This window comes from Aquarana catesbeiana, linkage group LG12 (genome assembly GCF_042186555.1).
Source record: "Aquarana catesbeiana isolate 2022-GZ linkage group LG12, ASM4218655v1, whole genome shotgun sequence".
Taxonomy (NCBI): domain Eukaryota; kingdom Metazoa; phylum Chordata; class Amphibia; order Anura; family Ranidae; genus Aquarana; species Aquarana catesbeiana.
This window is the reverse complement of record NC_133335.1, coordinates 42,534,450-42,559,234: the sequence shown is the minus strand read 5'-3', so window position 1 is coordinate 42,559,234 and position 24,785 is coordinate 42,534,450. Positions and strand designations below refer to the sequence as shown.

Below are 24,785 nucleotides of genomic sequence, written 5' to 3'. Positions count from 1 at the left end.
GGGAAAAGACACACACCTCTGGGAGGTGACCTTCCCCCAACACCTGCCAACACTGACAGAGAAATCTTCAGAAATTGCTAAAACAAATCCCTTATCACCTCCTCGGGGGGCCCTTGAAGGGCTGCAGGCTCCAGATTTTGTATCACATGGCTTTGCCCCCCAGATCTAAGTTGCCCCCCCCCCAAAGCCTCCTGACCACCCCCTCCACCCTGCATGCTATTGCCGGCTGCTGAGCTCCTTTCCCATTACAGCACTCTATACTGTTTCTCCTCCGCAGGGCTGAATTCACATTTCTTTACAGCACATCCAGTTAGCCATGATCTGCACAGGGTGTATCTGCCTACTGCAACTACACTGCCGTTCCAACCAGAGAATTTCACAGGTCAGAAGGGCAACATAACAAGCCAGATACACCCTGTGAAGACTGACAGACTGTGTGTAAAGGAATGTGATTTCAGCCCTGTGCAGTGTGTGGGGGGAGCTGTATACAGTGCTGGGATGGGAAAGGATCTCTGCCAAGTGACCTGCCAGGGGTCCCTGTCCTCTGATTCTCCAGCAGTGATCCCTTGTCCTCTGATGTAAAGAGGAACTCAAAACTCTTAAGCCACTTTGAGTACCTTGGCGCGCGGAGGATGTATCTGCACGCACGTTGGAAGTAGTCGGGGGGCCCAGGTCAACTTTTGCATCGGGGCCCACAAGCTTCAAGCTACGCCTCTGCTTCTATACATATCAATATTCCAGCAATGCATTAAACTGAAGCCCTCGGCTTTCATAATGCAGCTACTACCACAATTGAGATTTCATTCTTCATTTTGAAAATGGTTCAAACTTAAACATGTCCCCTTCCAGCTAAGTATGCTTACTTCTTGAAAAGGAAGCAGTTGGTAGGAAATGTAGTTAGAAATGGATGTAAGCTTCAATAAGAGAGAATAAGAAAAGCAGACCTTGAAGAAAACATATCTCCCCACAGCCTCCTGAGTCCATGGCTCTTCATAGAACTCTGAATGTCTCTCTTCCTCTGGATTTCCCATCACATCCGTCATGATCTGGAAGTACATCATTTCTTAATTACAATGCAGAATTTATATATAATACATGATTTAAATAACTTTCATTTTATCATCTGTAGACTGTATTAAGCCAACCTTCAAGTTACAAAATATGACCTTGTGCAGCTATAGTGTTAGCCACAGGACCTTTTTAACCTCCCTGGCGGTATGATTATTTCTGATTTTAGGTGCTGAAAGCGGTACAATTATTTTGCACAGAAATTTGGCGTTTTATATTGTAGGCCTGTAATTCTTAGGAATAGTTCACTTGAATCTGTCCAAACAAGAGTCTAGTAGACATCCCGGGTATGATAAAGTTTGAAAAACGAAATAAAAAATTATAATATAATAAATAACTATAAATAATTATAACAAATAATAATATAATAATAATAAAAATTATTCAATAATGTAATCAAATCAAAAACACTGAAATTTGCTCAGTTGCAGAATTTTAGCCTTTGTTACTTTTAGTGTTTGATGACGGATCTCCTCACAAATCACTATCGCTCAATTCTGCGAGTGATTCTAATTTATTATCGCTTTTTTCTAGCTGCTCTAAAACCACTTTTGATGTAAAGAGACAGTTTTGGTTGCTATGGACAATCTCCAGTTTCCTGGCAGAAAGAACAGTTTTATATATATAAAACTGCATGCAGGACACTGGACAGACCACTAGGGACAAAGGGGATGTGTAGTTATTTGATACAGTACTGTAATCTGTAAGATTACAGTATGCTGTATCTATACTGTGTGTTTCACTTTTGAATTTACCGCCGAACTCCGTCCCCGTGCGTCGCAACGCTCGCAGGGAACGGAGCTCGGCACTGTGAATCGAGCGAGACACAGCGGCTCGCCGATCACAGCGGGGAGACATCGCAGGATCCAGGGGACAAGGTAAGTATGCTCTTCCTGGATCCTGCGATGCAAGCCCGAGTCTGGCTCGGGGTTACCGCTTTTGGTATGAAAAATCCAACCCGAGCCAGACTCGGGAATACCGCCAGGGGGGTTAAAGATATACAGCAATTTATTTTAATTTTTAGGAATAGGTTGGCACTGCCTCATTCAGGTTTACAAATGCCTGAATATGTGGTATAGATTGTATATATATATATATATATATATATATATATATATATATATATATATATATATATACTGAGCAAAATTATAAACGCAACACTTTTGTGTTTGCCCCTATTTATCATGAGCTGAACACAAAGATCTACAACTTTTTCTATGTACACAAGGGGGTTGATTTACTAAAGGCAAATCCACTTTGCACTACAAGAGCACTGAAAGTGCACTTGTATGTGCACTTGTAAGTGCAGTCGCTGTAGATCGCTGTAGATCTGAGTGGAAGCTCTGCAGTGAGGGGAAGCTCTGCTGATTTTATTATCCAATCATGTGCAAGCAAAAATGCTGTGTTTCATTTTCCTTACATGTCCCCCTCAGATCTACAACGGCTGCACTTCCAAGTGCACTTGTACTGCAAAGTGGATTTACCTTTAGTAAATAACCCCCAAAGGGCCTATTTCTCTCAAATTTTGTTCACAAATCTGTGTTAGTGAGCACTTCTCCTTTGCCGAGATAATCCATCCACCTCACAGGTGTGGCAAGATGCTGATTATACAGCATGATTATTGCACAGGTGTACCTAATGGCCCATACACACGATCTGAAAATCGGAAAAAAATACCACTTTCAACGCGATCGTATGATAATCGGATCGTTAGTACAGAGCTTTTGAGAGCCGATCACGACAATCCTTCTGATATTATAGCGGACAAGCACGAAAATTTTCCTCGTACGATACCAGATTGTACGATTTTCGTTTAGTCAGTACAGCTGTCGTCCGAAAATACAATACAAATACACTACAACACATGACATCACTTCCGATTTTTTTTCCTGTCGTATGAGAATTTTCGTGACTTTAGTAACCTACTCAATTTCTACTTGCAACTATTAAGCGAAAAGAGTCATACGATCTGTCGTACGATAATCGGATCTCATGTACGGGCCATTAGGCTGGCCACAATAAAAGGCCACTCTAAAATGCGCAGTTTTATCACACAGCACAATGCCACGGATGTTGCAAGTTTTGAGGAAGCGTGCGATTGGCAGAGAATTTGGCAGTACATCCAACCGGCCTCACAACCGCAGACCACGTGTAACCACACCAGCCCAGGACCTCCACATCCAGCATCTTCACCTACAAGATCCTCTGAGATCGGCCACCCGGACAGCAGCTACAACAATCGGTTTGCATAACCAAAGAATTCCTGCACAAACTTTTAGAAACCGTCTCAGGGAAGCTCATCTGCATGCTCGTCGTCCTCATCGGTGTCTCGACCTGACTGCAGTTCGTCATCGTAACCGACTTGAGTGGGCAAATGCCCACATTCGATTGTCGTCTGGCACTTTGGAAAGGTGTTCTCTTCACGGATGAATCCCGGTTTTCACTGTACAGGGCAGATGGCAGACAGCGTGTATGGCTTCGTGTGGGTGAGCTGATGTCAACCATGTGGATTGAGTGGCCCATGGTGGCGGTGGGGTTATGTTATGGGCAGGCGTATTCTATGGACATCGAACACAGGTGCATTTTATTGATGGCATCCACAACCATCACCTCATGTTGCAGCATGATAATGTACGGGCCCATGTTGCAAGGAGCTGTGCACAATTCCTGGAAGGGGAAAACATCCCAGTTCTTGCATGGCCAGCATACCCACCGGACATGTCACCCATTGAGCATGTTTTGGATGCTCTGGATCGGCGTATACTTCAGTGTGTTCCAGCTCCTACCAATATCCAGCAACTTCGCACAGCCATTGAAGAGGAATGGACCAACAGTCCACAGGCCACAATCAACAACCTGATCAACTCTATGCGAAGGAGATGTGCTGCACTGCGTGAGGCAAACGGTGGTCACACCAGATACTGACTGGTTTTCGGCCCCCCCCAATACAGTAAAACTGCACATTATAGAGTGGCCTTTTATTGTGGTCAGCCTAAGGCACACCTGTGCAATAATCATGCTCTCTAATCAGCATCTTAACCACTTCAGGACTAGCCTCGTTTTGAGATTTTGGTGTTTACATGTTTAAAACAGTTTTTTTTTGCTAGAAAATTACTTAGAACCCCCAAACATTATATATTGTTTTTTTTTTCTAATTCCCTAGAGAATAAAATGGCGGTCATTGCAATACTTTTTTTCACACTGTATTTACATGCAAGTATCTTACAAGCACACTTTTTTTGGGAAAAAATTCACTTTTTTGAAAAAAAAAAATATGACAACAGTAAAATTAGCCCAATTTTTTATATATTGTGGAAGATAATGTTACGCCCAGTAAATTGATACCCAACATGTCACGCTTCAAAATTGCGCCCACTCGTGGAATGGCGACAAACTTTTACCCTTAAAAATTTCCATAGGCGAGGTTTAAAAAAAATTCTACAGGTTGCATGTTTTAAGTTACAGAGGAGGGCTAGAATTATTGCTCTCACTGTACCGATCGCAGCGATACCTCACATGTGTGGTTTGAACACCGTTTTTATATGTGGTGTAATATAAAAAAAGCATGACAGGACCTCTTAAATATGAGATCTGCGGTCAAAAAGACCTCAGATCTCATATTTACACTAAAATGCAATAAAAAAATTGTAATTTAAAAAAATAATTTTAATAAAATGGCCCTTTAACAGCTGTGGGCGGAAGTGACGTTTCGACATTACGCGATCGCCTCCGCCTGCTGCCGACGGCTCCGGTAAGCGGCTGAGGACACTGGATCGTGGCGGGGGGGGGGGCCCACCGCAATATGGTGCAGAGACCACTTTTATCTTGTAGCGGACCGGGGTTATGGCAGCTAGCGTAAAACTGCGGCGGGCGGTCCGTAAGTGGTTAATATGCCACACCTATGAGGTGGAAGGATTATTTTGGCACAGGAGAAGTGCTCACTAACACAGATTTAGACAATATTTGAGAGAAATAGGCCTTTTGTATACATAGAAAAAAGGTGTAGATCTTTGCATTCAGCTCATGAAAATACAAAAGTGTTGCATTTATCATTTTGCTCAGTGTACTGTATATGGTATAGAATAACTGTAGGGAGCTGCACCAAGATATAATACAGAATTAAAGAAGGCCATCAAGAAATCACTTAAACACTTTTGTGTCTAAAATGACTGCATAACAAAACATCATTGTCATGTTAGAAAAAAAAGCTATACCTTGTCTGCTAAAAGGGCTTTCGTGATACAGAGCTCAGGTGTTATATGTAAGGATGATGACACCGAGGCAACTCTGCCTCTAGCAATCCTGCAGATGGCAATTTGTGGAACTCAGCAGTGGCTAAGAGGTTGCCTCTGTGTCTCTATGGAATCGCTCCCATTGCAGCTGAGGCAGTGAGATGTCATTCACATCATTAGTCATTGATTCAGCAGCATTTGGGACAGTGATAGAACGGTGCCTCGCTGCATCTCTCTACAGAGGGAGCAATTCCATAGTTACAGATAGGCAGCCTTTTTAGTATTCCTGCCACTGGCAATCTGTTGCTAGTGGAAGAATTGCCCGTGTGTTATCAGTTACACAGGAATAATGATAATGCTAAATTTCACAACCTTCCTGTGCTTTTAACCCCTTTCATGCCTGCAATTTGTGGATTAACAACCCCTGAGCAATAACCTATGCTAAAGGTATGTTTATTTATGTCCTCTCTTCTAGAGGTAGTAGCAACAGTTTGCATGGATGCAGTTGGAAGTGCAACAGCATGTACTATGAACTCTGGACTATAGATGGCACTGTAGTTAAATACTAGCATCTGTATGCTTATATATGCTTGTATATTCTTCACAGGAATTAAAAAAGAAGTATAGCTTTACTTTTTATTTAATACTTACCTAGGGGGATGCTGCATCTGTCCCCCGACGCCTCTAACACAGAGAACTGAGCGATCTAACACCGCCGATCGCTTAGTTCTCAGAGCTCCCTCACTGGAGAGCTGGGCTGTGGAGGGGGCCGGAGCGGCCAGCTCAGGGTCTCAGCGGTTCTATGATGTTAGCAGAAAGCGGACTTCAGAAAACAATTTACAGGAGTGCAAAATGAACTGCACTCCTGTGAACCACAGGAGAAGTACAGCCAAACAAGCTTTCCCCATACTTCTACTTTAAATTATTATGCAAGTAAAGCTGAAATCTACATTCCTCAAGATCTCAGTACCTCATCTTATCACATAACCAACAGATGCAACCTGTCTGACCAATAATTTGATAACTATGACATTGATAACATGTAGGCTGGAAGATGCATTCACAAAATAAGCCTTCAGCCTGCAGTGTGCCCTAGTTTAATTACTTTAACCTCCTTAGCGGTATTCCCGAGTCTGGCTTGGGGGTGAATTTTCAGTACCAAAAGCGGTAACCCCGAGCCACACTCGGGATCACATCGCAGGATCCAGGCAAATTTACTTACCTTGTCCCCAGGATCCTGCGATGTCTTCCCGCTGTGTGTGCAAGCCGTGTCCTCCGCTGGATCTATCACAATGCCGAGCTCCGTTCCCTGAGAACGTTGAGACGCACAGGAGCGGAGCACAGCGCCAAATTCAAAAAGTTAAAAACACACAATACATACAGTATACTGTAATCTTACAGATTACATAACTGTATCAAATTATTTCACATCCCTTTTGTCCCTAGTGGTTTGTCCAGTGCCCTGAATGCAGTTTTATATTATATATACTGTTCTTTCTGCCTGGAAACTGGAGATTGTCCATAGCAACCAAAAAGCATCCCTTTACATCAAAAGATGTTTTAGACCAGCTAGAAAACAGCGATAATAAATTAGAATCACTTGCAGAATTGAGCGATAGGGATTCGTGGGGAAATCCGTCAATCAAGTAATGACAGCAACAATTCTGCAACTGAGCAAATTTCAGTGTTTCTGATTTGATTACATTATTAAATAATTTTTATTATTATATATTATTATTTGTTATAATTATTTATAGTTATTTATTATATTATAATTTATGATTTCGTGTTTCAAACTTTATCATACTCGGGATGTCTACTAGGCTCTTGTTTGGACAGATTTAAGTGAGTTATTCCTAATGCCGCGTACACACGGTCGGACTTTTCGTCTACAAAAGTCCGACGGACGCCGACGGACTAAAGCTGGCTGACAATCCGATCGTGTGTGGGCTTCCCCGGACTTTCAGCGGACTTTCAGCAGGCTTTTCCAGCCGCAAATCTGACGGACTTTAGATTTGAAACATGCTTCAAATCTTTACGTCGTAACTACGCCGGACCCAGAAATCCGCTCGTCTGTGTGCTAGTCCGACGGACAAAAACCCACGCTAGGGCAGCTATTGGCTACTGGCTATCAACTTCCTTATTTTAGTCCGGTGTACGTCATCACGTACGAATCCCTCGGACTTTTGTGTGATCGTATGTAGGCAAGTCCGTTCCTAAGAAAGTCTGCCGCAAGTCCGCCAAAAGTCCGCCAAAAGTCTGACAAAAGTCCGTCGAAAGTCTGTCGGACAGGCTGTCGGATTTTTGTAGCCGAAAAGTCCGACCGTGTGTACGCGGCATAAGAATTACAGGCCTACAATATAAAACACCAAATTTCCATGCAAAACAATGTACCGCATTGAGCATCAAAAATCTGACATAATCATACCGCCAGGGAGGTTAAGGGCCATTCACACCACACGTGTTATTGTTTGCATAACCTCCACCCTGGTCTGCATTTTGAATTCGTGCTACTGTGCCTTTTTAAAATACATTGCAGTGCTTATTTTTTTCCCAACTTGAATGTGATTCTTATGCGCTGCATGGTGTTGTGATCTGTTACAGCACATCAAAACGCGATGTGGAAAATGCTATGTCTTACTTTTGTTCAGCTTAACACAGAGCATTGCTGTGAAATGAAGCAAAAAAGGCATAAGGCAAATAGCCTTCTTCTTGCATTGGGCAGCGCACCAGTAGCAACACTACTGCCGTGAATCAGCTCTAATGGCCAAATACAATTCCAGTAATAATAAAAATTATTAATTGATTAGAAAGAGTTTTCAGTAAAACTGCACATCAAATAAAGGCCGTATATGTCCTCAAAGAAATATATAAAGATTGTTTGGTGGGCAAATTAGTTATAGAATTATAGTCAAGTTAACCGAACCACCCTGACACTACTATATTTTGTCAGGGCTTTTAAGTGTCAATGACCTCACAAAAGGGTAATAGTCTGCTGCTACACAGACCTTATTTCAGTGACTACGTTTTGCTAAGTATAACTGCGCAGACAACCAAATTGTTTAGTATTCACATAGATCTAAGTGGTCCTCCTTTATCCTTCCCGTCTACAGTACTGTACGTGTTTTGCCCTTGTGATGTGCAAATCACCTTGAGATCCCTGCTTTGAGATTTTAGCCAGTCTTGGATAAATTCCTGGGGGGTGTTGCTAAAGCTTAACATGAAATCCCTCTGTGTCTTCAGCTGGTTGATGGATTCAATCGTCTCGTGAATCTAAAAAAAAAAAAAAAAAAAACACAGTCAGCAAGTATAAAATGATGTGACATAAAGTGACATAGGTCATCTGAAACACCAAATCACTTTGCAAGATGCCACACTGGAATGGGACAATTGCTCAGATATTTTAACTTTTGTCTTGTTTACTGCAATTTAACTCGCCTTTCAATTGATATACAGTAGTTAAAAGGATAAGTTCACCTTTAAAAAAAAAAAAAGCTAATTTTTTTGAGGGTAAAAAAAATGTGCATTTACTATTTTTTGTAGGAGCAGATCAAGGGTGCAATGCAGTGCTCCTGTAGACTGTCAGTGTAAGTATACATCATACAGGCAGTTACACAATAAAAGGAAGAATCATTGAACTACCACAGCACTCAATAGCGACCTGGTAGTTCACTGAGAACTACAAGACAACAGCTGCAGAGGCTGTCAGTACTTGTTGTTCAATCATTCACCGAACGCTGTGAAGGAATGAATGACGTGGCGATGTGGGAGGAGCCCCGCACGGCCACTCTCTTTTCAAATAGTGACAATCCCTGGCCCACTGTCACATGGGGATTGGGATCAGGGAGCGGCTGCAGGAGCGGGAATATGTTACATATTCTACCTTAAAAACAGGTGTAACATGGAACATGTTCTCAAAGGTGAACGTATCCTTTAACAAAATTAGCAGAGTGTAGGTAAATCTAACCTTGACATCCAGGTTGGCGATCTCCTGCTGGTTAGTAGTTGACTGAAGAAAGTTGCTCATTTGGGCCTTTAAGGGGTCATCCACCTCCACATCAATGTCGTAGCACGCTGTCTTCTTCTGATCATTAGGGTCCACACTAAACCAAAAGGGTAAATAAAGCATTAAAACCAAACTGATTCTTATGGAATAGCACTAGCAAGGAACCACATTAACCATTGCACCATTGATATTTCAGTTTTGAGTGGGTGATGGTGTATAAAAGCTCCCGATATTTTATTACTTTAATGGGAACCTTTCAGGATATAAATATGTAGGCTGCCGCTGCTGATTTCTCTTTCTGGAAATGCGAGTTGTCTGCCTATGATGCTGATGTTTAGCCTTCAATAATCTGTAAGTCACTGACCTGAAATAAGTACAGAGATAGCAAAACAAGAGAAACCTGGTGCCATGCGGCACGGTTGTACCCCTCAGGATTTTGGTAGACAGACCAGATATGTATAAAAAGAGTAGGTTTATTACAAAAATATATTGGAAATACAGATAATGTTCATCATAAAATACTATACTATACTGATTTATTTATGATGAACATTATCTGTATTTACAATATATTTTTGTAATAAACCTACTTTTTTTTATACATATCTGGTCTGTCTACTAAAATCCTGAGGGGTACAACCATGCCGTATGGCACCAGGTTTCTCTTGTTTTGCTGCTTTATTGGATTAGACAGACTGGTTTCATACACATTTACCAATCCTCTTCTTTTTTTCTAAGTACTGCGATAAGGAATTATTGACCTCTCAAATATGTCAATCAAAGTATCACGAGTGGTGGAACCCTCCAGACCATACACATTTCATTTTTCTCTTACGGGCATCCCACAATTATGAATCAAATTTAAAAACCTCCCCCAGTCCCCCAAAAGAGGGGAGCATGTGCTCCCTACTTTTGGGGGACTGGGGGGGATTTTTTATTTGACTCTGAAATATGACCTGATGACATCTAGTTGGCTGGAAGCCAAGATAATCCCTTTTTTTTGTGTATTCTGAGTCAGACTCATTACATGCTTGTAGTAAGTGTAGTCAGATTTGTTCTGTGCTGGTGACTCAAAAAGTACTGTATTGTAGCTTTTGTATATTCTGTTTTTATTGGTATAGGTTATTCAGGTTAACCGCTTCAGCCCCGGAAGAATTTACCCCCTTCCTGACCAGAGCACTTTTTGCGATTCGGCACTGCGTCGCTTTAACTGACAATTGTGCGGTCGTGCAACGTGGCTCCCAAACAAAATTGACGTCCTTTTTTTCCCACAAATAGAGCTTTCTTTTGGTGGTATTTAATCACCCCTGCGATTTTTATTTTTTGCGCTATAAACAAAATAAGAGCGACAATTTTGAAAAAAACGCATTATTTTTTACATTTTGCTATAATAAATATCCCCCAAAAATATATAAAAAAACTTTTTTTTCCCTCAGTTTAGGCCGATACGTATTCTTCTACATATTTTTGGTAAAAAAAAATCGCAATAAGCGTTTATTGATTGGTTTGCGCAAAAGTTATAGCGTTTACTAAATAGGGGATAGTTTTATGGCATTTTTATTAATAATTTTTTTTTTACTAGTAATGGCGGCGATCAGCGATTTTTATTGTGACTGTGACCTTATGGCGGACATGTCGGACATTTTTGACACATTTTTGGGACCATTGTCATTTATACAGCGATCAGTGCGATTAAAAATGCACTGATTACTGTGTAAATGACACTGGCAGTGAAGGGGTTAACCACTAGGGGGCGGGGAGGGGTTAATCAGTACTAGGGGAGTGTTTTCTAACTGTAGGGGGGGTGGGCTGTGTGTGTCATTACTCTGATCACCGCTCCCAATGACAGGGAGCAGTGATCAATGACACTTGTTACTAGGCAGAACGGGGAGATGCTGTTTACATCAGAATCTCCCCATTCGTCCTCTCCGTGAGGCGATCGCGGGTATCCCCGCGGCGATCGAGTCCGCGGGACCCTCGACCCAACTGACGGAGCTCCCGGGCGGCGCGCACGCAATGGCATGATGGGGAATTCAAATGGACGTACAGGTACGCCCATTTGCCCAGTCGTGCCATTTTGCCGACGTACATCGTCGTGCGCCGGTCGGGAACCCGTTAAACAGCCTTGTTAATTATTACATTTTTACAAAAGTTGGTATCTCCGCCTTACATTTTCAATACATTAATATATTAGACATACCATCCCTCATCACATAACCTGAAAAGAAAATTTCAAAGTTTAGTAGATAATTAAATAAATCCCATAACCACCCCTCCCTCCCCCCCTTCTCTCTCTCTCTCTCCCCCCCACCCCCCATGCATCCACCCTCATGACTCCTCTTAACACTCCACCATCATCATATATTCTGATGATTTTTTAAACTCTAGCCACCTCTCCCATACACTGTTATATGTTTCCATGGAGTCTTCACTTCTATGTATTGTTTCTTCTATTGATCTCAACCAATCTATTTTTACTATCCATTCTTTCATTATGGGGGGATCAGGAGTTCTCCACACTCTTGGGATCAGGCTTTTGGCTGCATTCAGAAGGTGGAGTACCAAGGTATTCTTGTATTGAGCTACTGTTTTATCCGTATCATGGAACAGACATATCCACGGCTCTTTCCGAACATGCTCTCCTGTTATTTGGTAAATGTTATCTATGACCCTTTCCCAATAAGGCTGGATCTTCACACAGTCCCACCATAGGTGTGCAAAGGTCCCCAGGGCACCACATCCCCTCCAGCATGTTGGTGAGGTCTCTACCATCTCGCCATCAGTTTATAACACATTTCTATTGTCTTAATATCCCTAGAGGTAGAGCACGCTACCCTAAGAATCTTACACCTATGTTCCTCATCCCGCAGGTCACCTATTTCCTCTTCCCATTTCCCCAAATAGGGTGGGTATTTAGGTTCTGTTTCTTCTACCAATATTTTATATATTTTAGATATACTCTGGCCCAAGCACCCCGGGGGAAGAGAGTAGCCTCTCCATAGGCCTTATATTACCTCTTCCCCGTAGCGGCTGGGGGAGTGTCTGTGAAAAGTGCAGTATTTGTGCATATCTCTATCTAGTGGTCTATTTCCCCATTTTTATGTTAATTCAGAGAAAGTGCATAATCTATTTCCCGTCATTACATCTTGTAAAGTTATGCCATCCTTCTTTGCCCATCTAATAAAATACATGTGCTCATCTTTCCCAGGTTTAAAATAATTTGTGTCTGTATTGTAGCTGTTAGAAGGGCATGGCAGCCAGGCAGGGTGCCATTTCTGTTTTAACTTCAGGATGTTTCATGCCAGCAAAAGCAGATGGACTATTTCCAACCCGTGTCTCACTCTCTTCTCCAGAATGTGTGGGTATATGGCTGCGGAATTTTCATTAGTGTTTGGATTCCTGATTGTGGCTTTTAATAAGACCTAATAAAGATGTTGATGATTTTCTTTTTTATTTTCCTTCGTACATTTTTTATTTAAATAGCGTCAGCAGAGCAACTAACAAAACATCTGTGAACAGTGTAACATAAAAATCAGCAATACAATGTTTTTTTTTATAATAGAAGAAATAGTACGTTCCCCTAGAAGAAGAGGCCAACTATAAAACCTAGTTTTCAAAGCAGAACTTCAACGGTGGCTGTATATCTAACAATGTAGGGATGTCTCTACTCATGCCATTTTCTTTTATCTATGATGGTATGAACAGAATAGAGGGGAGTAATGGGAAAATATGATTAAGGTTTTTTAGGCTAAAGGTGTCGTTTATTGGCTATATGATGAAAGAAAGCAGAAGAGAAAGATGAGAGAGACAGGGACATGAAAGAAAAAAAGAAAGATGAGAGAGATGAAAGAGAGAGGGAAGAAAGAGGGGAAAGAGAGAGAGGGATGATACCCCTATTCATGCGTCCGGCCCCTTTCAGGACGCCAGGCACCTGAATTACAGTGGCGGGGGTGTTTTTTTTTGAAGCACCTAGGCTCTAATAGGCTTCAAAATAGGGTGGACTCGGAGCGCAGAGCATTGTGCCATGAGCCCACCCAGGTGTTACAACAGTGAATGAATATTTGCTGTTGAAACACTGATCCATAATCCAGCCAATCAGAAGTGGGTGTGTGGACCCGCTTTCCGATCGCCGGAAAAGAGAAGACTCCCAATTGGCCGCCGAGGAGGAGGGAGGAAACAGAAGCTGCCACTGCCGTGATGACCGGTGGGGAGGAGGGGAACAGAAAGGCCGCCGCCGAGCAGGGGAAGCCACCGACTGAGAGGAAGGGGGGGGGGTTGTCGGCGCATACTGTTTGCCGCCGCCCCCCCCCCCCCCAAAAAAAAATTATCACCGGCCTCCGCTGGATGATAGAGAGAAAGATAGGAGAGGAAGAGGATGGTAGTTATCTGTGTAATTGCACTAAATGCCTCCTTAAGGCCAAGTTTTTTTTTAGGGGACCTGTTCAGACCCTTCATTGCCCTCTATGTAATGGCGGATGTAAATGAACATGTGTCTGTTTACACCCACCGACATCAGTAAAAACAGACGGATCGGGTTGGAAGCTGTGTCTGTGTCTGCTCTGCATAAGCGGAGTGGACACGGATCTGTCATCCACCTGCTCAGTGGGGATCAGCAGAGAGATTGCCTGCTGAGCAGGCAGACCTAATGGTGTAGTCTACCAGTGTGAAAGAGCCCCAAGGAGAGTAGATGCAGTTTACTTTTCTTTTTAGACCATATACAGTATATTTCAACCCTTTACAGCTAACATCCGGGAGAATTGAAGGTCCCCCCTTGCAGTGGGGCTGCCCCTGCACTGCAATAGTGAACTGCTCTATCAAATGATAAAAGCACTTTTAATTACCTGATCCCCTGCTCCTCCAGCAGAAAGCACTCTCCTCCACTCTCACAGTGGATTGTCCATTGGAGTCCTTACGTCCAGTACAGGTCTATGTTCCCTGCACTAGTCTTGAGGACATCAGAGGCATCTGACTACTGGAGTACATGGGAAGAAGAGGCTGCAAGAACTGGTCTAGCAGCGTGAAGAATCCTGCAGGAGTGGAGGATCAGGTAAGTAAAACTGCTTTACCTGGTCCCCCCTAGACATAAATGAGCTGCAGACTGCAAGGGAGGACTTTAAGGCTGGGTTCACGCTATTGCGAATAGTGGATGCCGGTTCACATATCTCCGCTGCGGCTCCGGTGCAAATTTGCACAGGAGCTCTGTGCGTCTTTTGGTCCATTTCAGGTCCGAATTAAGATAAAAATTTGGGCTGAAATCGGACCTGAAATGGTGAACGGATATGCACTTGGCCCCAGCTGTGAGCCACATGCGAAGATAGTGTGAACCCAGCCTTAAAGAGAACTATAGGGTAACTAAAAAAATTATACTCACCTAGGTGGATGCAGCACCAGTCTCTCGCCAGCCGTAAGACTAAGAAATGAGCGATCAAAGACCGCTGATTGCTCAGTGTTCCTTGAGAAGTGAGCTGGGGACTGTCAGTCTCCGGCTCCCTGCTCTGCCCTTCCAGCGCTTACTGGAGTGCTGGGCTGTGGAGGGGGTGGGAGGGGCTGGCTCAGCCTCTCAGCGGATCGCTGAGAGACTGAGCCAGCTGCCAGTCCAGGCTTCTAGGTGGATCCCAACCATACAGTTGAGATCTTTTCAGAGCCTGGACCAACTCTGTGACTGAAAACGGGTCACAGGAGTGCAGAATGAACTGCACTCCTGTAAGCCCCAGAAGAAGTATAGCCAAAAGAGCTTTGGCTATACTTCTCCTTTAAGTTTTCCTGGAGTTTCCCTTTAAAAAAAATTTACTCACATGTATGTATATAAACTTTTTATTTTTTTTTAAGTACAGTTCCTTCCTAACAACGTATACATTACAAAATGTATATGGTATGAACTAAGATTTCCCTTCAGAGGTATAAAAAATAAAAAAAAACAGATGGTCCTGTATAGCAGTGTGCATACTCTGCGGCATTGGTTGCGGTGGTGGTTGGCAATCCCCCCCCAGCAGTTTACAGCTGGTCCGGTGATGAGTGGAGTGATGAAGGCACAATTAATATTATGCACATCATATAAGTGTATAAGTGTCAGCCCCAGGTACATTACACCCTGTCAGGACTTTAAATTAACAAACCAGATTTGGATAATCCTAAAGGGAAGTCATTTTAGTACAAATCCATGCTGCGCCAAGCTGAGCATATGTTGCCTGTCAGAGGGAAACGTGTTGAAATTTAAGCATGAAGTTTCACTTCTTTAAAAACACATATGCTTCCTGTTGTTCAGTAAGCAGCATGCTGGTGTTTTTTCCTCCATATACCGATCTGAAAATGATTAATCTGAGAAATCTCTGTTTTGTATGTGGGGGTTTTATGTAGATTGCAGTTGGGTGTCAAGAAAACATTCTGAAAATAGGTGAATCCCCTGCACTAATATACAGTATGTGCTTCCTAAAACAGAAGGCACTACGGCATCTGTCTTATAAAACGAGGGAAGGATGTATAGTATTGCCCGCCTTTCACAGTTCACTTTGCATGTTTGTCTATAGAACTCGGTAGTGTTCAATTAAAGCACAGCTGTACTTTTTGTAATAAACACAACGCTGTGAAGGAGAATTCTAGTGGAACCAGACACTGCATTGTGTTCTTCCAGTAGAAGGGGTTTTAATGTACTGTTTTGGAACTGCCATACCTATTTGCTTGCAGGCACCAGGAGGTGTGTTACTAAAAGGCAACAAGACCCAGGAATGCCCAGAACTAGGATGAAGGTGTATATCACCCATCTTTCTGAAGCTTGACCACCCTCTCCCCTCAAGCTCCACTCACACACTAACTAGGGGACATGCTGGAAATGCAAGGGGCTCTACTGTGTACATGAATTACATATGGAGGAAAAAAATTGTTTAGGTGTATACAAGTGATAGATTTACTTTGAGATCGGAATCCTTATCTTTTCCAGAATCCCGTAAGAAGTCCCATTGACATCACCCTGGCCTAGGTAGGTGCACCAGAAATCAGGGTGTAAGGCAAAATGGGGTGAAAAATTCACGGAGGTCTGATCAGTAAAATTTTCCTCCAGCAGAGGTCCAAGTACTTCACATCACAGCCCCCTCTCCTCTGATATAACAATCCCGTTCTTACATCAGTGTCCTCTGCCCCTTCACAGTAGTTTTCTGAACCCTCATTCACAGCACTGCCCCCACAGCACTGCTCCCCCATCACCCCCCCACAGTAGTGTCCTCTGCCCCTCCCACATCACCCCCCACAGTAGTGTCCTCTGCCCCTCCCACATCACCCCCCACAGTAGTGTCCTCTGCCCCTCCCACATCATCCCCCACAGTAGTGTCCTCTGCCCCTCCCACATCACCCCCCACAGTAGTGTCGCCTTCTGCTCCTCCCCCCTCCCCTTTCACAGTAGTGTTCTGAACCCCCATTCACATCACCCTCACAGCACTGCCCCCACAGAAGTGTCCTCTGCCCCTCCCACATCAGCCCCCCATGGTAGTGTCCTGCTCTGCCCCCCCCCTTTTCACAGTAGTGTTCTGAACCCCCATTCACATCACCCACACACAGCACTGCCCCCACAGAAGTGTCCTCTGCCCCTCCCACATCACCCTCCCCATGGTAGTGTCCTCCTCTGCCCCCCCCTTCACAGTAGTGTCCTTTGCCCCTCTCACTTCACTCCCCCAGTAATGCCCTCCTCTGCTCCACCCCCTCCCCCAGTAGTGCCCTTTGCCCCTCTCACATCACCCCCCACAGTAGTGTCCTCCTCTGCTCCCCCCCCTTTCACAGTAGTGTTCTGAACCCCCATTTACATCACCCCACCCACAGCACTGCCCCCACAGAAGTGTCCTCTGCCCCTCCCACAGTAGTGTCCTCCTCTGCTCCACCCCCCTCCCCCAGTAATGCCCTTTGCCCCTCTCACATCACCCCCCACAGTAGTGTCCTCCTCTGCTCCCTTTCACAGTAGTGTTCTGAACCCCCATTTATATCACCCCCCCACAGCACTGCCCCCACAGAAGTGTCCTCTGCCCCTCCCACAGTAGTGTCCTCCTCTGCTCCACCCCCCTCCCCCAGTAATGCCCTTTGCCCCTCTCACATCACCCCCCACAGTAGTGTCCTCCTCTGCTCCCTCCCTTTCACAGTAGTGTTCTGAACCCCCATTTATATCACCCCCCCACAGCACTGCCCCCACAGAAGTGTCCTCTGCCCCTCCCACAGTAGTGTCCTCCTCTGCTCCACCCCCCCTTTCCCAGTAGTGCCCTTTGCCCCTCTCACATCACCCCCGCAGTAGTGTCCTCCTCTGCTCCCCTCCCCCTTTCACAGTAGTGTTCTTTGCCCCTCTCACTTCACTACCCACAGTAGTGTCCTCCTCTGCTTCCCCCACACACAGTAGTGTCCTCTGCCCCCTTTACATCAGCCCCCCCCCAGTAGTCCTTTCTGCCCACTTCACATAACCCCCACCCATACACATGGTACACACCGCCCCCCACAGTACACATTAGTGTGCTCTGCTCCTTTACATCACCCCCCCCAGCAGTCTTTTCTGCCCCGTCACATCACCCACCTAGCCACCCACCTAACCCCCCCCCCCAGTAGTGTTTTCTGCCCACTTCATCTCGCCCCCCCCCCACACACACACACTCAGAGCCAGGTCCTCTTCTCCCCTTATATGGATGCCATGAGCGGCCACTGAAGGGATCGTTGTTTACCCTAATACCACAGACTGGGAGGGCCCTCCTACCAACCATTTTCACACATCACATGTACGGTATGCTACTGCCTACAACAGGGGTCTAGCTATGCCCCTATAATGGGCATTTTATTACCAGTTTTATTTTTATTGTTTGATTGGACTGCCCACTGGGCTGGAGGCGTAAGAGGGAGGGGCCCTAAGCATTCTTTCTGATTGACTGAAGGTGCGTGTGGGCACACATCTATGTATAGGGACTGCTGAAGGAGGGTTCACTGCTGAGCTCTGAGGAAGAAGGGATGTTCCCTTCGAAACGCGTCAGCTGGTAGTGATCCCTGTGAGTTCCTTTACGACCTCTGGAGGGCTACGCTCATCCTAGACTGCATGCTGCTAGTCGATGACTATTTACATTGTGAGATCTTCTACAATTGTTTGTAAATAGTTCCTTTTTATCATTGTTTTTAATAAATTTACACTCAAAGGATAATGTACATGGCTGGTGCGCCCTTTCTTTCTTTTCTCTCGTTCACTTTAAGAGAGGTGACAGTTGGCATTATGACTGGGCAGGAAATCAGCAGTTATTAACATACTACTTTAAATTTTTATATGCTCTTTTCTAATAAGGTTCTCAACTTTTACAAATTAATGGGCATAGTTATTATTGTGCCATAAACGAACTTGCAGTTCTTTCAGTGAAGTGGTTCTTACTCACCTAATATTATGGTTAATTATTATGGGATCCGGGTGCTGCAAAAGACTTGCCAGCTTCATGGGGATGTCGGAGAACCTCATTCGGATGCAGTTAAAGATCTGTGTTCGTAAGTACCCAAAACAGATAAGCACAAAACTGAACAAATTCAGTATATTTTTTGAACAAATTCAGTATATTTTTTGTGTATATTTATGGCTAAGTTTAAAAAAAACAATATATCTTTACACACAAAGTATTTATGACATATATACCTAGAGATAAAATTAATCATGAAGGTCACAGAAAACCATGAAATGCCAAGAGGTGTGACAAATGCATAGGTAAACACAAATGTATAGGCTTTAGTAATGGATATATGGGAAGGCCTTGCATGCATGCTAGGACTTGTCATTCCATAACAAATGGAGAGTCGCCCCCAGTGTTCCTTACCTGCCTGAAGTACCGGTTACAGTTAATGTACTCCTTCTCATGGCTGTCCTGAAGCTTGTTATTCTTGATGTACAGCCACAGAGCTTGCATGATGTTGGCACGGGTCTGAGTGTGAACACCCAAGAGCCGAGCCAGGCGGGTGTCCAATTTATACTGGGGAGGCTGCCAAAGCACAATGGAAGGCATTAATAAGGAACTGATTGTATCCAGATTATGTACCCTATCTTAGCTACACACTACATGGACAATCACTTCTATGCAACTTGTACTCCTAGAACAAAAATATTTTCATTATACATATAAGAGCCAAGTACAGAGGTTTATTTACAGGCCATCTTTACTTAAATCAGTTATTTCTGATTTGCATAGTCACCAGCAAGCAAACTGACATATGGTTATACAAATTTTTGGATTTGCACTACTATTGGAATTCGTTGTTTTCACCATATGCCATGATCAAAACAAAGCCAAATGATTGCGCCATGTGCCTCCATTGACTTGTAACGTACAATAATAATAATAAACACAAAACTGAAGATTTACACCTTCATTTTGATCTTGCAGGACAGAGTGGGGTAAATTAATACTACCAGATCTTGTTCCTTGCCCAAGCTTGTGATTGGACAGTGAAAGGAGAAGCAGAAGACTAAAGCCTAGTATACACGATGAGATTATCGGACGTTTATGTGCATCGGAGGAATGATTGTTTCTTAGGATAAATCAATGGTGACGTGCCATCTCTAATTGTTAACGAACTGTAGACCATATCAGTTCTTGGGGAACAACCTGCTGCCATACAATTTCTTTTTTAGTGTTGATCTTCTCTTTATGAGGCCCATTTACTGAGTGAATGTAACATTTTTGATCCTTTGTTGGTTGAATATTGGTTTAGCCTAAGTATGAAGCTAGTCATCTAATTACCGTATTTATCGGCATATAACACGCACAGGCATATAACACGCACATTCATTTTAAGAGGGAAGTTTCAGGAAAAAAACTTAAATTTTAAATAAGGAACTTTGAAGCAAAATAAGGGTCAGTGCCCATCTGCAGCCTCACCATTGCCATCAATGCAGCCTGATCAATGCCCACCTGCAGCCTCACAAGTGCCATAAATAGAGCCTTATTAGTCCACATCAATGCAGCAGCCTCGCCATTGCCATCAATGCAGCAGCCTTGGCTTTGCCATCTATTGACTTCCTATTACAGAGGCCACCAAGTAAACAGGAGATTCTCACTGTATGTAATCTGAGAGGCACTCGTCCCGCCCACCCCCCCTGTTGCCTCCGAGGTAGCCGAAATTGTAGCATTGGCGTATAACACGCACACGCTATTTGCACCCGATTTTCATGGTGAAAAAGTGAGTGTTATACGCCAATAAATACAGTATTTATGCTCCTTTGCACAGGATAATTCCATTAGCATTTTTGTATATCGTCCTATTATGCTGCACCACAGGGCATACTACAGCCTAGAGCCACACGGCACACCATTGGTCTTTGCTGGGCTCATAACGGGTGCATGTAAGTTGTCTAGATGAACACAGTATGTCTTGCTGCTATATATTATGTCGTATATTATCTACTTATATTGATTTGTTGTTCGTTTTCTTTTGGATAGGCCATTTTTTTCTTTGCAGTCAAGATAATAAGGTCCTGAGGAAGCAATTTTGTGAAATGCATCAACCTCTTAAGACGAAAGCAAAGAATATTATCCACAAGCACTGAGTATTTGGCCTGTATCATCCAAATAAGCACCTGATCGATGTTTTTATAGATATACATTTATTCCTATTTTAAGGAATTTTTTGTAATAAAAATATTTGATATGAATGTTTGTTTTAGGGCCCTTTTACACTGGGGCGGGGGCGGCGTCGGCGGTATAGCGCCGCTATTGTAAGCGGCGCTTTACCGTCGGTATTCGGTCGATAGTGGGGCGGTTTTACCCCCCGCTAGCGGCCGAGAAAGGGTTAAAAACCACCGCAAAGCGCCTCTGCAGAGGCGCTTTGCCGGCGGTATAGCCGCGCTGTCCCATTGATTTCAATGGGCAGGAGCGGTGAAGGAGCGGTATACACACCGCTCCTTCACCGCTCCGAAGGTGCTGCTAGCAGGACTTTTTTTCCCGTCCTGCTAGCGCACCGATCCGGTGTGAAAGCCCCCAAGGCTTTCACACTGGAATCAAAGCAGCGGCACTTTTGGGTCGGTTTGCAGGCGCTATTATTAGCGCAATAGCGCCTGCAAACTGCCCCAGTGTGAAAGGGCCCTTACTGTCCTTCTCTGGTACCAGTAAAGTCTGAAAGGTTCTATAGTTCTTTTTTGAGTATTTAAATAAGGATGAGGTCTGGTATGTAGCCTAAATTCAAATTTTCGGATGATTGATTGTCCATTTTTTTTCAGATGCTAGTCTTTATATCAAACACTAATAGGTTACTAAAGTACGAAAATTCCCGTATGATAAAATAACATTTCGGAAGTGATGTAACGTATTTGTATTGTATATTTGGACGAAAACTGTGCTGATTAAATGGAAACCATACGATCTGGTATCGTATGAGAACAATTTTCACATTTGTCCCTTCGGAAAATTTTGGATGAAAGCTGTGTACTAATGATCAGATTATCATACGATCGCTTCAAAAGCGGTATTTTTTGTACGATATTCTGATCGTGTGTACAGGGCTTAAAGAAGCAAATCTTTATTTCACTCTGCTCCCTCTTCTTATCAGCATGTTAGGAAGTTTTGTGAATGTTAAATCTATTAAAAAAAACGGCTAAAGTTGCACTTTAGTTTTGCCCCCAATCTGTGCCAGAAAAAAGAGCATGGGATATTGGTCTGGTTATTTCAACAGATGGATTCATTTTTTTAACACTGCAAAATCTCAACATCTCAGCGTCCTTACTTGGTGGTCCAGCATTAGAAGCAAGGTGCATTTCACGTTCACGTCCCCTGGTCTCTTCACCTGGAATCCATCTGTTTCCTGAGTGGTTGCCATTCTGTGCCACTGAAGGGAGAGGAGTTTTCTTGTAAAAATGTATTTAGAGAGTGGAAATCGTTTTGATTCTCTCACTAATGCCACAGGATTATTTTTGCTCCATGTATAAAAAATTGCTCTGTGAGCCAAACAAAACAGACACCAGAGGACACTGACACTGCTGTGTTGTAATACCCACACTAACTATTTTATGGTTAATTATTTTTCTATTAATAGCAAAAAATTTAACTGTATATGTGATATAAAACCTTGGATGGCCGACAATGTCCTTCAATTGAACTGTGACAAGACTAAAGTCATGCTTATTGGCACCCCCCATAAATTATGTAAGGCCAGACCTAATAGCGTGTACTTGAGCTTCAGTATAAAATGGAATATCTAGGGTTATATTTGATGCTAGTTTAACCTTTGATCCACATGTACAACATGTTGGCATATTTTTTCTACTTGAGAAACATTGCCTTGCTTTGTCCTAAGCTACATCCTTAACATCCTCTTGCTCATCCATAAGGCTCTTCATGGCTTGGCACCCCATTATCTCTCTGAACTTCTATCAACTTAATCCCAACCCCCCCCCCCCCCCTGTAATCTCCGCTCCTCAAATTCTTGTCTTTTGTGTGTGTCCCCCCTACTCACCTACACTCGATGGGAGACAGAGCCTGCTATGCCCCAAAATTCTGGAATTCACTTCCAAAGAACATCAGAGAGTCATCTTCTCTAAACTCATTCAAATCTTTAGACACGCTTTCAAATAATTGTCCCTTCTTTCTTTATGTTATCCTGTGTATTTTTTGTGTTTTCCTTGTAAAGCACTTTGAGAAGCTACCTTTAAAGTGGTTGTAAACCCTGTTACACCACTTGTACCTACAGGCAAGCCTATAAAAAGGCTTACCCGTAAGCACTGTAAATATCTCCTAAACATGCACGGTTTAGGAGATATTTACCATATACGCTTGTGCCGACGTCATTGGCGGATGCACACTGAAGAAACGGCTCGATTGTGCCGTTTCTAAAGGTCTTGTGCAGTGACCGGCGGCTCCCGTGCCCATGCGTTGGAATATACGTCATCGTGGCTCTGGCCAATCACAGTGCTGGAGCCTGCAAACCCGGAAAAAACTCTGGGAGACCGGTCACAGTGGTGTACGGGAACCGCTGCAACAGCTTCGATCTAAGGTGAGTATTTCATAATGAGCTAGTATGCGATGCACTGTAAATATCTCCTAAACATGCACGGTTTAGGAGATATTTACCATATACGCTTGTGCCGACGTCATTGGCGGATGCGCACTGAAGAAACGGCTCGATCGTGCCGTTTCTAAAGCTCTTGTGCAGTGACCGGCGGCTCCCGTGCCCATGCGTTGGAATATACGTCATCGTGGCTCTGGCCAATCACAGTGCTGGAGCCCGCAAACCCGGAAATAACTCTGGGAGACCGGTCACAGTGGTGTACGGGAACCGCTGCAACAGCTTCGATCTAAGGTGAGTATTTCATAATGAGCTAGTATGCGATGCATACTAGCTCATTATACCTTTGTCTTGCAGGGTTTTTTTTTTTTTGGGTTTACAACCACTTTAACTACTTTAAAGGCGCTATTTAAAATAAAGTTTATCATTATTATTATAAAAGTACAGAAATATAAAAGGGTGAGTTTAGTACATACAATCGATAAAGTGCCATTCAATGGATAAAATTAGTTCAGCTTTCATATTTTCTTCAAAAATGTAAATGCTCTAACACTTTATCCTCAGATATTGTTAAGGAACGAGATGACAGGGTAGGTGGGGTTTGTCAGGTCCGGGATGATGTAAGGAGTAAGAGGATTGGTGTAATTAAACCAAATACTCTCCTGAGGCATACATCACTAATATTTGTTGTCTTGATAGCAAGGAGGACTTACGTGTACATTATATAACAAACTATTTCAGCATGCCCTGGTGTCTGGCAGAGTTCCCTTCCTTGTTCCGAGTCTGCAAAGCTGAGGGCCATGTCACACTTGATGGTAGTGACAACTCAACAGTGACAGGATCGCTAAGAGACCATTTACCTGTTTTTATGGAGTTGTTCCCTTGCTAGCCAGGGGAGCAAGATGTCATTCCCATTCCAAAGAGGAGATGTCAGCAACGTTCCAGGCTAGCGAGAGAGCGATTCTATAGATTGGTGGAAGGCTTAGAAGAAAAATCGCCTTTGTGACATGGTCCTCAATCTCACCGCAAGGAGGCTTCTGTTGGCTCAATTACACCATGTTGTTGTATTTATTGGTTAAAATGTGTCTTTAGGCAAAACTTTTATTTTATTCGGAAAGAATAAGAACCCCTGTCAGGTTTTTCTGCTGTTGGAGACTTTGCTAGAAAGATTTCACCCTACTCACTGTCCTACACGAACACTTACAGAAGTAAAAACATTTTTTTCCTTGTTAAGGTAGTTAAAGTGATTGTAAAGGCAGAAGGTTTTTGCATTCTATGCATTAAGATAAAAATACTTCTGTGTGCAGCAGCCCCCCTAATACTTACCTGAAGTCCCTCTAGATCCAGTGATGTTGCAGGATTGTTTTGGCTGCCCGGAACTCCCCTTCTCATTTGCTGAGACAGCAGAGCGGAGCCATTGGTTCCCGCTGCTGTCAGTCAGAGTCGGTCAGCCAATGAGGAGAGAAAGGGGGCGGAGCTGGGCCACA

General features: G+C 43.5%; 1 protein-coding gene across 2 annotated transcripts in view; it reads right to left on the bottom strand.

The window, feature by feature from the left end:
* Positions 1-24,785, bottom strand: part of SMARCD2 (SWI/SNF related BAF chromatin remodeling complex subunit D2) — an 89,116-nt gene that overhangs the window by 15,678 nt on the left and 48,653 nt on the right. For both annotated transcript variants that reach the window (XR_012236877.1, XM_073607639.1), the window contains exons 7-12: positions 22,021-22,122; positions 19,122-19,283; positions 18,693-18,790; positions 9,271-9,406; positions 8,454-8,576; positions 945-1,046 (exon numbers count right to left, since the gene is read on the bottom strand). Coding sequence is in view for 1 of the 2 variants with exons in the window: in XM_073607639.1 (XP_073463740.1) it covers positions 945-1,046; positions 8,454-8,576; positions 9,271-9,406; positions 18,693-18,790; positions 19,122-19,283; positions 22,021-22,122 (723 nt within the window). In the remaining variant the exon portion in view is untranslated. The remainder of the gene's footprint in view (positions 1-944; positions 1,047-8,453; positions 8,577-9,270; positions 9,407-18,692; positions 18,791-19,121; positions 19,284-22,020; positions 22,123-24,785) is intronic.